Source organism: Eutrigla gurnardus, assembly GCF_963514095.1.
Source record: "Eutrigla gurnardus genome assembly, chromosome: 8".
In the NCBI taxonomy this organism is placed as follows: domain Eukaryota; kingdom Metazoa; phylum Chordata; class Actinopteri; order Perciformes; family Triglidae; genus Eutrigla; species Eutrigla gurnardus.
In genome coordinates, this window is record NC_139922.1 from 14133814 (window position 1) to 14147184 (window position 13371).

Here is a 13371-nt window from a genome sequence, read left to right on the forward strand (position 1 = left end):
TATAAAGGAGGAACGTGGCAGTGACTGAAGCTGGAGGAGTTTGAGGAGCTGTCCAGATGCTGAAAGAGCACCACGCAGCCGATTAGTCATGAGAGTTGGTCGCTCTGGAGAAACGGAAATGAATTTGATGGGAACACTGAGTGAAAATAAACGATTCATATATTCATGGTGACCTAAAGGTTCAGCTTGAACGTTTCATTTTGTATGGTTTATTTAAGGCGGTACTGTAATGTTGCAGGGAAACCCCACCCCCACTCTTAAACCAGCAAGAAAAGAAGATTGTACTGTCACAACCGGCTTCATCGAATAATAGTTCACCTATATTCATCTGTTCTACAATCCAGGTCAACATCCACGCCCGTGCCCTTATGTGTTTCCTCTTCTTCCTCCAATTTGGAGCGAGAATAACGATCCGGCAGCCATAGAGCGACAGCTCGGATCTGCAGCGAGTTGTGTGAGTCGCAGCCCTGCATGTAGGAGAATGCAGGCAGGAGGGGAGGAGTTCACAGCTTTTACTTTTCCAACGCTGCTCTGGCAGAAGAGCTCATTCTTTGCCTGGTGAACAGCGGAGTTGGCGCTGATGCGTCCTGGCATGTGATACTTCCAACCAACTCGCCGCTGCAGCCTCCCAGTAAACTTTCCATGCTGTTGCCCGTCCAGTGGACAACACTTAAGAGGTTTGTCTGGACCGTTTCCGCTCCGGCTCGTCCGTCCGTCGCGCTCCGGCTCCCCTCCGTCGACTCTCCGCTTTCAGAGGGACTCTGCGCGGCTCGAGGAGCTGGCTCGGGTCTCGTGCGCACATGGAGGGAGACGTCATGGACAAAGTGGAGGCCACGGCGACGGTGTGTGACTTCGATCCCATCAGCGGGAGCATCCCGGCCACCAAAGTGGAGATCACCGTGTCCTGCAGGTGAGTCCGCTCCGGTGCTGATGCTGCTGCCGGGACTTCGTCAGGGGGTTGGGGAGCTCCGCGCGCGCTATGGGTGCACTTTACTGTGGGAACGCATTGGTGCTAAATAAGAACAATGTTTAACAGTTAGAATAATAATAATAAAAACAACTTTAAGGTTAGGGTTCTGATGAAAAGACACACACGACTTATGTGCACCACACCTTATTGACATTAGTGATGCCCACAATTCTCCCCCCACACACACAACGTGCTGTAAACCCCTAAACTTTTGTTTGCTTTTCCCGATGCATCGCACCGATTCTTATTTAATATGTATATTTAGATAAACCCACATCTGCGTCTCTCGGGTCCACAGCCGGTTGTGTATTTTGCGCGCTCAGCCACAGGAGATATCGACCGTCGTAGAGTTTGTTGGCGTGCCAGAGAGGTTTCCCCGGAGGCAACTTGTCGCGTGTGAGGCTGTGTGGTCGCTGCAAGCGACACGAGTCAGTTGGAAATAAGTCTTTTCGCCTCTCGATGTTCATTAGCTGTAAACTGATTCCCTGCCCCCCCCGCCTCCCACCCCAAAAGTGGCAAGTGGTTTGCCCGGGTTGGGTGGGGCAGCGCTGGTCGCAGGTACATCCAGTATGCAGCTGCAACATACAGTGGCTTTCTATAGGTCGACACCTATACAGTCTTTTTTTTTTAATCAATAGATTTGTGTTTCCAGCACCTCCTGAGCTGTACACCATGTTTGTCATAATCCACAGTGTTTAACTCTTTGTGGCTCCTGGCTGCATCAGTATCATGTTAATGATGCGTTTCCCATGTGCACTGCTGCTGAAAAGGATCCCGCAGAGATTTCAGATATGAATGTATGTTGATGTATGTTGAGCCACAGGCAAGAGATGCCAAACATCCTTTATCATTGCTTCTCTCTCTCTCTCTCTCTCTCTCTCTCTCTCTCTCTCTCTCTCTCTCTCTCTCTCTCTCTCTCTCTCTCTCTCATCCTCTTGAATTCTGCATTCGCTCACTTTTGTTGCAAAGGCTGCTATTCGATCCAATTTCAAATTCTATTGCTGTGAAGGCGACCTTATAACCCACATTGGATAGTTATTAATTAATCACCTTTCAAAAGAAATTGGTTAACCTTTATAGGATTGACAGGTTAGCTATGTGTGGAGGCGGGCTGTTGAATGAAAATGAACAGCGTTAAAACCTACATAGGTCAGCTGTAGGGTCTAGCGTTTATGTAACCAAAATTATTTCATTGCGTGTAAAATGGATGCGAGAGAAAGTGTCTGTGTGTGTGTGTGTGTGTGTGTGTGTGTGTGTGTGTGTGTGTGTGATGTTATATGGGGCTATGGGTTTCGTACGTGTGTTTTGGGACTAGCAGCTGGTACACATTTATGTATTTTCCCCTCAGACCATCATACGCTGCGGACTGTGCTGATGCCCCCTGGTCCATATGAAGCTCCCTGTTTGTCATTTATGTCTCTCCAGACAAAGACTTGCCCCTGGACACAGTTTGATAGAGAAGAAGAATGCATTCCTGCTTTCATTGGGCCTTGAAACATCATCTGTTTAAGATGCAAAGACTTCTCTTTCATACAGTAGCTCATGTCTGACCTCTGAGGATTGCTTCAAAGATCAAACACTGGACACCTCTGAAATGTGATCACATATTAAATACATTCCTCCCAATTGCTCCATCCAATAGAAAAACAAACAAACAAACAATGGGTGTTATGCGGGTGAGAGGCACAGGCACCACAACTCTGTGTAATTGATTTAGCAAGCCTGAAAGCTCTGAGATTGCGGGGCACATGGAATTGAATTGAGGCGTGCAGCCCTGCAGGCATTCTCATAACCCTCTGCCAATATGACAGCAAGCCCCCCTGACAAACTGGAGGGAGTGAAGCGGCCGACCCCTTATCGAAACAAGTGCATCTCACTGTGATAGCGCATTGTTCCCAGTCTATAGCTCTGATTGGTTTTGCTCACAGGTTAGCCAGCGAGCCGAGACCCAGAGCGTCTGCTCCTTAGCTGCGAGCTCCAACTCGGGCGATAAGATGGATCCTCAACTCAAGTGGCTCCTACTATTTCTACATCTGACTTACCAAATGCATGCCAGCAAATACAGTCCGGTGGTTACGGCCGGTGGTCCCCCGGTGCTCTTACAGGCTTGATCCCACCTCTTACATGGCAGTGATGAGTGTGTTCATTAGTAAATACTGAAGCAGCTCTGATGAATATTTCACAAGCTGTCTATGTGGTTTGCTACATCATGCTTTAATGATGAGCAAAGTAGTAAATGTGAATCCTGCTGGGTTGTAAAATGTGCCCTTTCCTTATATCAGCTTACCAGACCGTTCTCCGAGTTCCCATGTACAATGACTTCAGGGAAACTGGGGCCTCGGCTCTGCGGTTCCACTGTGAAGCACACTTTTGGTAATGAATGTGGGGGAAAAATGTGCTCACAGACAAAAAAAAAATGACACATGGATCTTCATCTAATTAAAAATGTTTTTTTTGCTGGCGTTTCTCTATGGTTTATCACAGTACAGATCCATAGAAGGATGTCCATAATGATTTGTACACGCCGGTTAACTGTATGTGCCTCTGAGACCAGAATGAGGGACTACAGTTGATAAACTTGACAACCTTCACAGGGGTTTACAACCCTTATCAGACCAGCGCGAGGGAACAAGGATGTGTTGCTTCTGAAAGATTAGCTTGTTTCGCATCTCATTTGTTAGAAAGTTCTCACCCAGAGGGGATCGAAGGGGGAAAAAATAACAACGTTATGATGGAAAGCCCAGATTTGATAGTACATGATATACATTTTATGCTCCAGTGAAACCGCCAGGCACAAGGTCGTAGCTTGGATTTTTTATTTCCCTCCCACTTGAAAACACGTCAACAGAGGGCATATTATGGAAAATGATTGGTGCTTTGCAACGCGTCCAAACACACCGCGGGTAAGCTGTTAAAAGTGCAATAAGCTGACAAAGCCACCCTCTCTTCCACTGCGCTCAGCCTCCCACCTGACAGCTTGAACAGTGAACTTTATCAGCCCCCATCGCCCGTTTCCTCAGGAACGAAGACAATGCACCGTGTCCATCTCCTCCTGTCTTCTGCTGCTGTTTAGGCGCTCGCTGTAACCATTCGTTTGCTGTGATAGATTGGTTAGAGTGGCGCTGCATCCAAGCAATGCACTAGTGGGAATCTAACTCAGCCGGGCCACTCCGCTCCCGAGGGATTCATTACCTGGTGAAACACACGAGAGGTCACGTGACTGCCAGCTCCCTGTGACAAATGCTCGCAGGGGAACATCCCTGCTGCACAATGCCACTGATTGCGGTTCCCAGGGGTCACTCTTAAAACATGTGGCGTGCTATTTGATCCGAACTCTTCCGGAGGCAATCATAGCGGCGGAGAGGGAAGTCTAATGAAATCATCAGGACGATTACGATGTGCGGCGTCGCTGCTCGATCTGTCAAAAAACAATTGCCTCAGCCGAGCAATTGGGATTCAAGCTGTGTGAAAACCTTTTGTTTATTCAAACGTTGGCCTGCGACTCTGCTGTTGTTGCTGTGTTAATAGCTGTTGATCCGATTCAGTCTTGGTTACCCATTTAATCAAACCCTGTGACCCGCTTTGTGTGTGCGGTGTGCAACATCCTTTTTGTTTTTCTCTGGCAGAAAGCAAGATTGAATTGAACTAGTTTGCATTGTGCAAGAGAATAAAATATGAAGAAAATAACTGAGTAAGAGAGACATTTTTTAATTTACTGTGCGCTCTTCATATTGTGTTCTGGGTTAAGACTGACCTGGGGGCAAACATGCAGCTTTTATCTCGCAGGATGGCTCGTCTGCGTATGTGATGTGTCGCATCTGTTTTGGGGGGGTTTGAGGCTGAGAGGCACGAGGGTGCCAAGAGCAGGTAGGTTTTTTATTTTTTTCTATTCCAATTTGGGGACGTTAAGATTGCAGCAGGCGAGTCTCACAGGTCGATGAAGCGGATGATTATGCATGAACCTCTGACACAGTGAAAATGAGTTTGGATCCCAGATTCTTGGCTTGTGGTGGTGTCAGTGTTATTAATATATTCTCATTTGGGATTGATGGTAGCAGAGGGGGGATCCCTTGGATACCCAGCTCTGGTGCCGTGCCGGTGGTGTATAACACTCTGCATGTAGGCTGTGTCATCTCAAAAGTGTTGATTGGAACGACAGGAAAAGTCAAGAGGGCGGTGCAGCAATAAGACACCAACGCACTCCCTCGGGGGTCAGAAGCATCGAGACGCGTTTGTCACTATTTTCAGAGAACCTTAAGGGTCAGCGGAGTATGTCAGTGGATTTCTGTATCGAGGGATATTTGACCTAACATCACAGCTTGTCTGGGAAATGTGCGAGCTGCTGGTGGATTTAAGTGTGACAGGTTGTTTTGTGAAGATTTCACATTATGTTGCATATGTTGAAGGCCCCCTCCTGAGTCTGAGCCGCAGGCTGAAACACGCTTCCCATTGTCAGGTTACTGAGATTGTAATTTTTCTGTTAGATAACATTTGAGTAGATATGTCATACAGTAGCCAGAAGGGACATTTCTAGTCGTGTGTTTGAGAATGTGTGTGTGTGTTTGCCACAGAGCTGTGTGTAGCTGAAGCATTTGACAAGTACAATTCATTTACACTGTGGGGAAATGGATAATCAGCCAGAATGTGTCGTATGTAGAAGATAAGCTTAACCACAAGGTACAAAACAGTGACAAGATTACAGCTTTCTGTAGAAGCTGTAGGTTAGTCTAATTGTTTGTTTCTCATTTGTGTTATACGCCTTCAAATTAAGTTTTGGAGAACAGCTGGTTGGTAGTTGTTTGCTTTCAAAAATAGATAATGAGATTGTGTTTTTTGCATTTCACTGTCATGCTAGGTCCAAGAAAATGCATACGGCAAAGTAACTAAACCTAAAAACGGAAGGAAACAAACTGGAGTTTAGGTTTACATAATAGAGTAAACAATATTTTTTCAATCCAACTCAATGAACACAGGCTCTCTTTGGAGTCAAGGGACATGGAAATTCAAACAAGAGGAAATATTTCAAGGCATCCTGAGTATAATAAAAGTCCTGCAGGTGTGTAGGGATTTGGTGGCATCCAGCAGTGAGGTTTCAGATTGAAGCCAGAAGAAACTTCTCCCGTGTTGCAAGCGGAGAACTAGGTGGCTAATGCGAAAACGCACATGACCCTATCTAGAGCCAGTGGTTGGTTTGTTCATTCTGAGCTGCTGTATAAACATGGAGGCCGCATGTAGATACAAACTCATTCTAAGGTCACGTAAACGCAGGTGATTAAACGCTAACCTGGTAATATTATATTCCATTTCTGCCAATCCCCGAAAGGCTGCATACTGCTTCTTTAAAGCTGCAGTCGGCAAGTCTGGCAGATCGAGTCGGTCAAATTTCGAATGTTTACAACACTCAGGCCCCGCCCCCTCTACCACCGAGCTCCTCCGCTCCCTCCAAGCGAGTTCTCGTCAGTGCGCATGCACCAGATTGCCGTGAGCGCGCCCGTGTCTTCTCTCATCGATAAACGGCGTGGAGTACACGCTACACAGAGGTAGGCTGGCTAACTTACTCATAGATAGCAACTGCTAACGTCATTTAGCGTAGCCTAGCTTGAGGCGTGCGCCTGTGTTATGTTGTTCAATCGGAGCATATTGTCGGTTTCAGTGAATATTATCAAACAAATGTTGCCGACTGCGACTTTAAATATGTCTGACACCAACTGCATTTTGACTGAAAGCTTTTGTCATCGATTGACAGGAGATCAATAACTAGGCACTGAAAGTACCCAATACAGGCGACAAGCCGAGTCCAAAATCACTCCCTATTTCCCTGTAGGCTAGTGCACCATATTAAATATCCCCTCATGTCATTTTGTTTGAATTTCTGAATTCTGATCTTTTAGAGGATATATAAATATGATGACCTTACAACATCCACAGTGGATTGGGAAACGTAGTCTCAATACAGTACAACATCGTCTTATAACAATCCCACAATGCAGTGCCCTGCATTCTGCAAATGCGTAAATGACCCTTCTGCAACTCCGTAGTGAAGAATGTACAGAGTAAACCACTGTGTGGCCGTTATACAGCACATTACACCAATCACTGGCTTCAGCGTTACCATGGAGATGTTGACTCCTCTGAGGGTGCACAGTTGGCTAGACCAGAGGAAAGAAATGTTGTCTACATGTTGGCCAAACACGCAATGCAAACAACAGAATCGTTTTTGAACAGCTGTCACTTCTGTCTCAAAGCTCTGGAAACTTGGCTTCAAAGCTCAAGTCTTTCAGTTGATATTCATTTGACAAGCAAAGAAAATCAAAGTAAAAATCAAAACGTTTTTCTTATTAATTTTTAGCAAACAAACTTTGATCAGATTGAATTGACAGTCTCAACGCACCAAATGTCATCAGATTCTGGTTTAAATTCCATCACTTAGCTGGCCGGCTCATCTCAAGGCTTAAAACGCTTAGAACCTTTATTATAACCCTATTATAACATGTATTATAACCCTTATTATAACCATTATTAGAACCTTTATTATAACCCTAATAGGATGGATTTCCTGACAGATCTGGCTAAAGACCTCTGTATTTCCACCCACCTCATTCCATTCATTGTTTGTTTGGTTGGGACAAAAACAATGAAGACATCTGCACAACAAATTTCCAATATAATGCATCACAGCATTTATAGCTGCTGCTAATGCCCAAAGCCCATCCTTATTGGCCTTTTAAATATCAAATTAAATATCAGCAATTAAAAACTCAGCTGCTCATTATGGTATGCAGCACATCCTTGACTAACAATTAGTCGTATCCTCAGAGTTTCTTTGTATGCTTTACTATTGACTACAACAGTGAACTCATTTTATTATCACTGAAAACTGTGTGAGAACGAGTTTTATCAACGGCACAGTGGAGAGAGAGAGACGGATGGAGAGAGAAAAGAGAACGATGTAATCTGACAGAAAAACCTTTTAATATTTCCATACACTGATGTTAACATACAGTGGTGGAAGAAGTACTCTAGGAAAAGTTGTCTACAGTGTAAAATACTAGTAGTCTTGAACTCAAAATATTACTCCTTTTACAAAGGTATTATCATCAAAATGTAGCCTATACTTTATGAACCCAAAAATTAAATCACTCATTACGCAGAAAATAAACATAAACATTATTGTAGTCTAGTTATTGATACATAAATAACTGCATTTTATTGTCTCTGTACTTCTACTCTGCACAATGATAATAAAGTTTAATCTAATCTAATGTTCATCACTTTAATGTTGCAGCTGGTAAAGTTGGCTTTGAATGACTTCATATACTGCTGGGTAGTTTGATATAATAATACACCACCACTATTCTGTTTGAATAATCTCAATCTGTTATGGAACTAAAGCTGTCAGATAAATGTAGTGTAATACAATATTTCCCTCTCGGAAGTCTAAGTAAAAAACTAGCATATAATAGAAATGCTCAAGTACAAGTATTTAAATGCATTTCCTGTCGACATGATCACATTTTTTTGCTCAATCTAATGATACTTCCTAAAAATTTCTAATATTTTTAACATCACAATTATGAACACATGGTGCCAGAGTCAAAGCATGAGAGATCCCCATACAGAGGTCTGGGCTCCTCAAATCCTTAAAACACCCCTGGACTCCACTGAATCCACGCAGAGCTTCCTTTCTCTATCTCAATTCAATTATGAGTCGTTTCAAAATATGTATGAGCTTAGAAATGCTTTGCGGTGTAGACTTGATGGTGATTGAAGTCTCCGGTTTACGTAGCACACGGCTCATGTGTGCCTGAAAAGACATGTTCAGCTTGAGGTTTTTCACAGTAGGCTAAGTGCAAAGTGCTCTGCCAGGGTTCTAACAGCCAGTATCAGTGTGTGCATCTCCCTCAGCTCCATCGCCAAAAAAAACCCTTTCTCTGCACAAACCCGAGCTGTCACACTGTGCAATTAGCGGCGATATTATTCCCTGGTCAGACATTAGTCACGCGCCAAAAGCCACTCGGAAACAGGGAGTCACAGTGTACGTGCGTTCTCATTTATTACACTAGCAGTTTTATGAGTGAGATTTTGTCGCTTGCCAGCGAGACGGTCGCCCGGGGAGCGCTCTGCAGCAGGTATTGTCGACCCGGAGACATCCCAGGTTGAACAGAAACTGAATAATTAAACAGATGGAGGAGGAGAAGACACCTGGTGCCATCACGGTGAAGGTCAGCAGATGGGTCTGTCACTGATAACGGGACCGGATTAGAAGAGGAGAGGAGTTTGTGGGATCCAAACGTCACCATGTATGGTCTTCTGTCGTTATTCGGGATTCGGGTTTCGTTGCCGGGCAGAGATAGTTTCTGATAATGAAATACAGGAGTGCATAAGGTTTTATCAGTAGTTATTAAAATGTATTTGTTTAATTCCAGCAGTAGCACTTCTTAATGTGTGTGTATAGGATTATCTTTCCTGCAAAATATTTTGTAGATGTCTCTTTATATGAATTCCAAAAAAAAAAAACCTTGAATAATTTAGGTTTAATAATGCAAGTCCTCCAGTTTGTACTGTAAAAGGTCAGCTGACCTCTGCCTCTCCCCTGTTTTGTTCTCTGACCGTTTCACCCCTGAGCTACAGCTTAAGGCCATATTAGACAAAAAGTCGACCCGCTGACCCCGTGGTGTGTGAGTGGAAAGAAAATGTCCATCTTCAGTCAGAAAACAGAGAGCCGCGGGGCAGCACTGAATGTGTAATGACAGAGTAAACTCGAAAATACAAACCGTCCATCACTACTCCCTCCCAGCCATCTCCCATTGTCTCTAATGTAATAGAGAGACTTTCCTTCCTCTCACCCAGTCAGAGACTTGACTTTCAAGCTCGCAGTCCTCGTGTCCTTTTTAAGAACCAGTGAGGCGGCGGCTCACACCAGGATCGTCTAGCCAGATTCAAGTCAATTTAAAAGCACTTTCCACTGAATTACATGCTATTCCTCCAAGGTGCCCATTATGATTTTGACAAGTCCAAGAGGTCGGAGGAGATTTGAGGGACTGCTGGCAATAAGGCACTGTGGCTGGGAATTAATTCTCCCATTTCTTAGTTTAATAATTAGCCATGTGGACCAAGGAGCTGCTAAAATATCTCCAGGGAACTGACCCAGAGGGAGCATGTGCTCCTAATATATTCTTCTAAAGTATAGTGCAGCAGCCAACCACGTCTTAGAGGTCAAATCTCCTTTACTCTTGACCTCTGGTAGTGGTAAACTTTCTCAACATTTTGGCCAAACTGAATACTTTTCTGACGCATTTATACAGCCTGAGAGAGGTTGCAGAGTTCGCGTACATGCACTGGTTGGGTGATGCTTATTCACCGTTTGCAGATTTTCTTGGTGCTGCGTTTACTTATTAATTGAAAGTGTGCACAACCAATAACTGCAAGATTAATTTGCCGATGAATAAACAAATGACTTTGTGTGGGATGGTTAGACGGAGGAAGAAAGCTATTAGAATTATATTTCTCTCTTTTCATAAGTGAAATTAAATTGAATTTGTATTTGTTTTGTTTGTTCTACAATATATTAATGCACTCCAGACTCGTCGCTTGTGCGATGAAATATTAAATACTCCAGTGACAAGAGGAGATTATTGCACTCAAAGGTTGTGATGAAGGTGGTGAGATCAAGAGGAATAGGGAAAGTGATGTTTGACGTTTTCATTGGCATGTTTCAGATGAGACGGTCACGGCGATCGCTGAAGTGCTGCAGTAGGAAAGAGGGCTGATAGATGAAATGTGGCGCGGAGGAAAACTAGCTGGATCTAATTACTATTCTCCTACTTTCAATGAACTTTATCTACAACAAACTTTTCTACCTCAGCTTTCTGGATAATGATCTCCTCTTATCCCACTGAGATTTGCAGAAGAAGAAGCTAACTTTTGGAACAGGCGGCGTTACTCTGGTGAACGCAGATGGATTATCTGAGATTCCCGTCCTGCGGCAGCAGTCGAGTGATCTCTGGCCATGAGTGAGATGGTGTATAAATCTGTATACTAATCACTTCTTCTTGGAATCAGAACATTCTCCTAGATAAAAGTGACATTCAGCAACTCAAACGAAGGCTTGTTTTCCTACGTTGCATTATGTAAATGTGAAAATCGAATGTCATGTGCTTTTCCCCCTCGCTTTTCCCGTTTCCATGTGGCACGTTCCCTTCTGCACCGAGAGCCAGGATGAGCTGATGGACAAGCTAATTGTCGGAGGGTAATGGATGCCAGTCGGTTACAGGTGGATACAAAGAGGCAGTTAGTCACGGATGGCTTTGTTATCTCCAATGATAATTGCTGCTGACAATGTTTCAGCTGTAGTCGGGTCAGCCCGAGGCTAATACCTAACGAAGCCGCATCTATTATCCCCCCACGTATCCCTGTGACGGAAGATTTACTGTCCAGGAATGCAGAATTCTGTGTACATGAATGATGCCTCTGTTATTCGTGCTACATCCTGAAATCTCATCTATATTCATTGGAATCCCGCTGTCCCCTAAAGGAATGAGCATTGTTCTGAGATGCATGCAAGTTATTTATTGACACGTCTCACAACCAGGAAGCAGAAACCACTTTTTTATCGGCTTTCGCAACATACCGATATGCTAATAAGGGCATTGAAACCATCTGGAAACGTCTCCTCTGGAATGTTGTAGTAGGTGATTGATGCTCGGCCCATCTGTAGCAGTCTTATGTTTTTCATGTAATATCTGTACGCTGACGGAAGGAAATACTAAAGGGAAGGACTCCAGGTGTCGGGGAAATCCGGTCTGGAGGAGGCTAAAAATAAAGATTGAATGAATAATATTAATGCTGATTGGGGGGTCTTACCTTGAATGAATCAATGAGTCAATCAGAGTCAGGCTGCTTGAAAAGGTGTTGAATGCTGATCAGAGTGGGGGAACGGCATGGCTGCTCCACAGCCAGCCAAGCGGTGCTTTATTTTCGGGTTCAGAGGATTTAGAGTGTGGGAGTGTGGGGAAAGCTGGCAGACAGAGCGGCTTGTTTTCTTTGATTGTGCTTCAAACTGAGAGAGACTGAATGGGAACCGATCTCAATGAGTGAGACTGATATTCACAACATTATGAACACATGAGCTTGGAGTCTAACCTCGCTCGTGCACGCTGATGGACGGAAGTATTGATCCATGTCGCTGTGAACGGTGGAAATCTGTATATGAGCTGTGGCTTGTTTCTTTCTGCCTTGAGGCCGGAGTCACCAGGGCAAAAACCGCTAGAAGCCTCACTTCACTGCTAATCCGCCACAGAGATGAGTAGACGTCAGGCTTTCATCACATATGAATTTTTTTGTTAGTAAAATGAGTTTTGTGATAGTGAAGTCTTATTATTATAAGTTTTTTTTTTTTTATGAATAATCCAAAACACAAATATATCCAGTTTACTATGCGACATGACGAAGAAAAGCAGAAAACTCACATTTGGGAAGCTGCAACCACAAAATATTTGCAATTTTCTTCTTGAAAAATGAATTAAATTGTTATGGAATTATCAAAAAATTGTTGCCAGTTGTTGCCAAGTTGATTTTTGTTGTTGTTTGTTTGTTGTTTGTTGATCAGTTAATGGTATACTTGTTGCAGCTATAATTCCTTCTTTGGTGGGGTGCCCAAAAAGTAATTCAGTCATTTTGTTTCTTAGCAACATTTCTCAAAAGTTTCCCCACATATTTGAATGAAATTTAATAGGAATTAAACATGTTCACATGTTTTAATACTTTCAAGAACGCTTAATTTTGAGATGGACGGTTATTTAAATTTTTGCTGTTTTGTCCTTAACTACATGAAAAAAAAGCAAATGCATGCCATGATTGTCTTTAATGTGTGCTTGATTTATTGTGTGGAAATGTTCTCATATTAGAATAAATGCAGTATTGGTGAAGGTGTTTTCACTACATGTGTCCTTTCACAGTGCTTTAATGTTCTTAGTGCGCCGCCCACATTTTAAATGAAAATCCACTGTATGGTTCATGTAGTTGTGAGTTACCATACAATTATTTTGAAGCTCTTAGCATTTGGGATTTTCCCCAACTGTTACACAGCGGTTTTAAAATTTGACTGACATAAACACACGCCCTCACCCCGATTCTAATGTTTCCTTTCTTTACAGGAATCTCTTGGACCGAGACACTTTCTCCAAATCTGACCCATGTAAGTTCTCAGCTTATTACAATGCTAATTGCAATTTAGCCTTTTCCTTCCTGAGAATACGTTTCTCCTCTCCTTTTGCAAGGCTTTACTTTTTACTTTTTGCTGAACTTAACTTTGATTCAGTTTACTCTGCTATTTTAAAGTGTTCCTTCAATATCTGCATATCATTTGCACAGTAATGTGACAACCTTCCCTTACTGAGAGC

The 13371-nt window shown here is 43.4% G+C and overlaps 1 protein-coding gene across 2 annotated transcripts in view; it reads left to right on the forward strand.

The window, feature by feature from the left end:
* Positions 1 to 560: 560 nt before the first annotated feature.
* Positions 561 to 13371, forward strand: part of cpne5a (copine Va) — a 67169-nt gene continuing 54358 nt past the window's right edge. For both annotated transcript variants that reach the window (XM_084016045.1, XM_084016046.1), the window contains exons 1-2: positions 561 to 910; positions 13126 to 13166. In XM_084016045.1, coding sequence (XP_083872171.1) covers positions 801 to 910; positions 13126 to 13166 — 151 coding nt within the window. In that variant the 5' untranslated portion in view covers positions 561 to 800. The remainder of the gene's footprint in view (positions 911 to 13125; positions 13167 to 13371) is intronic.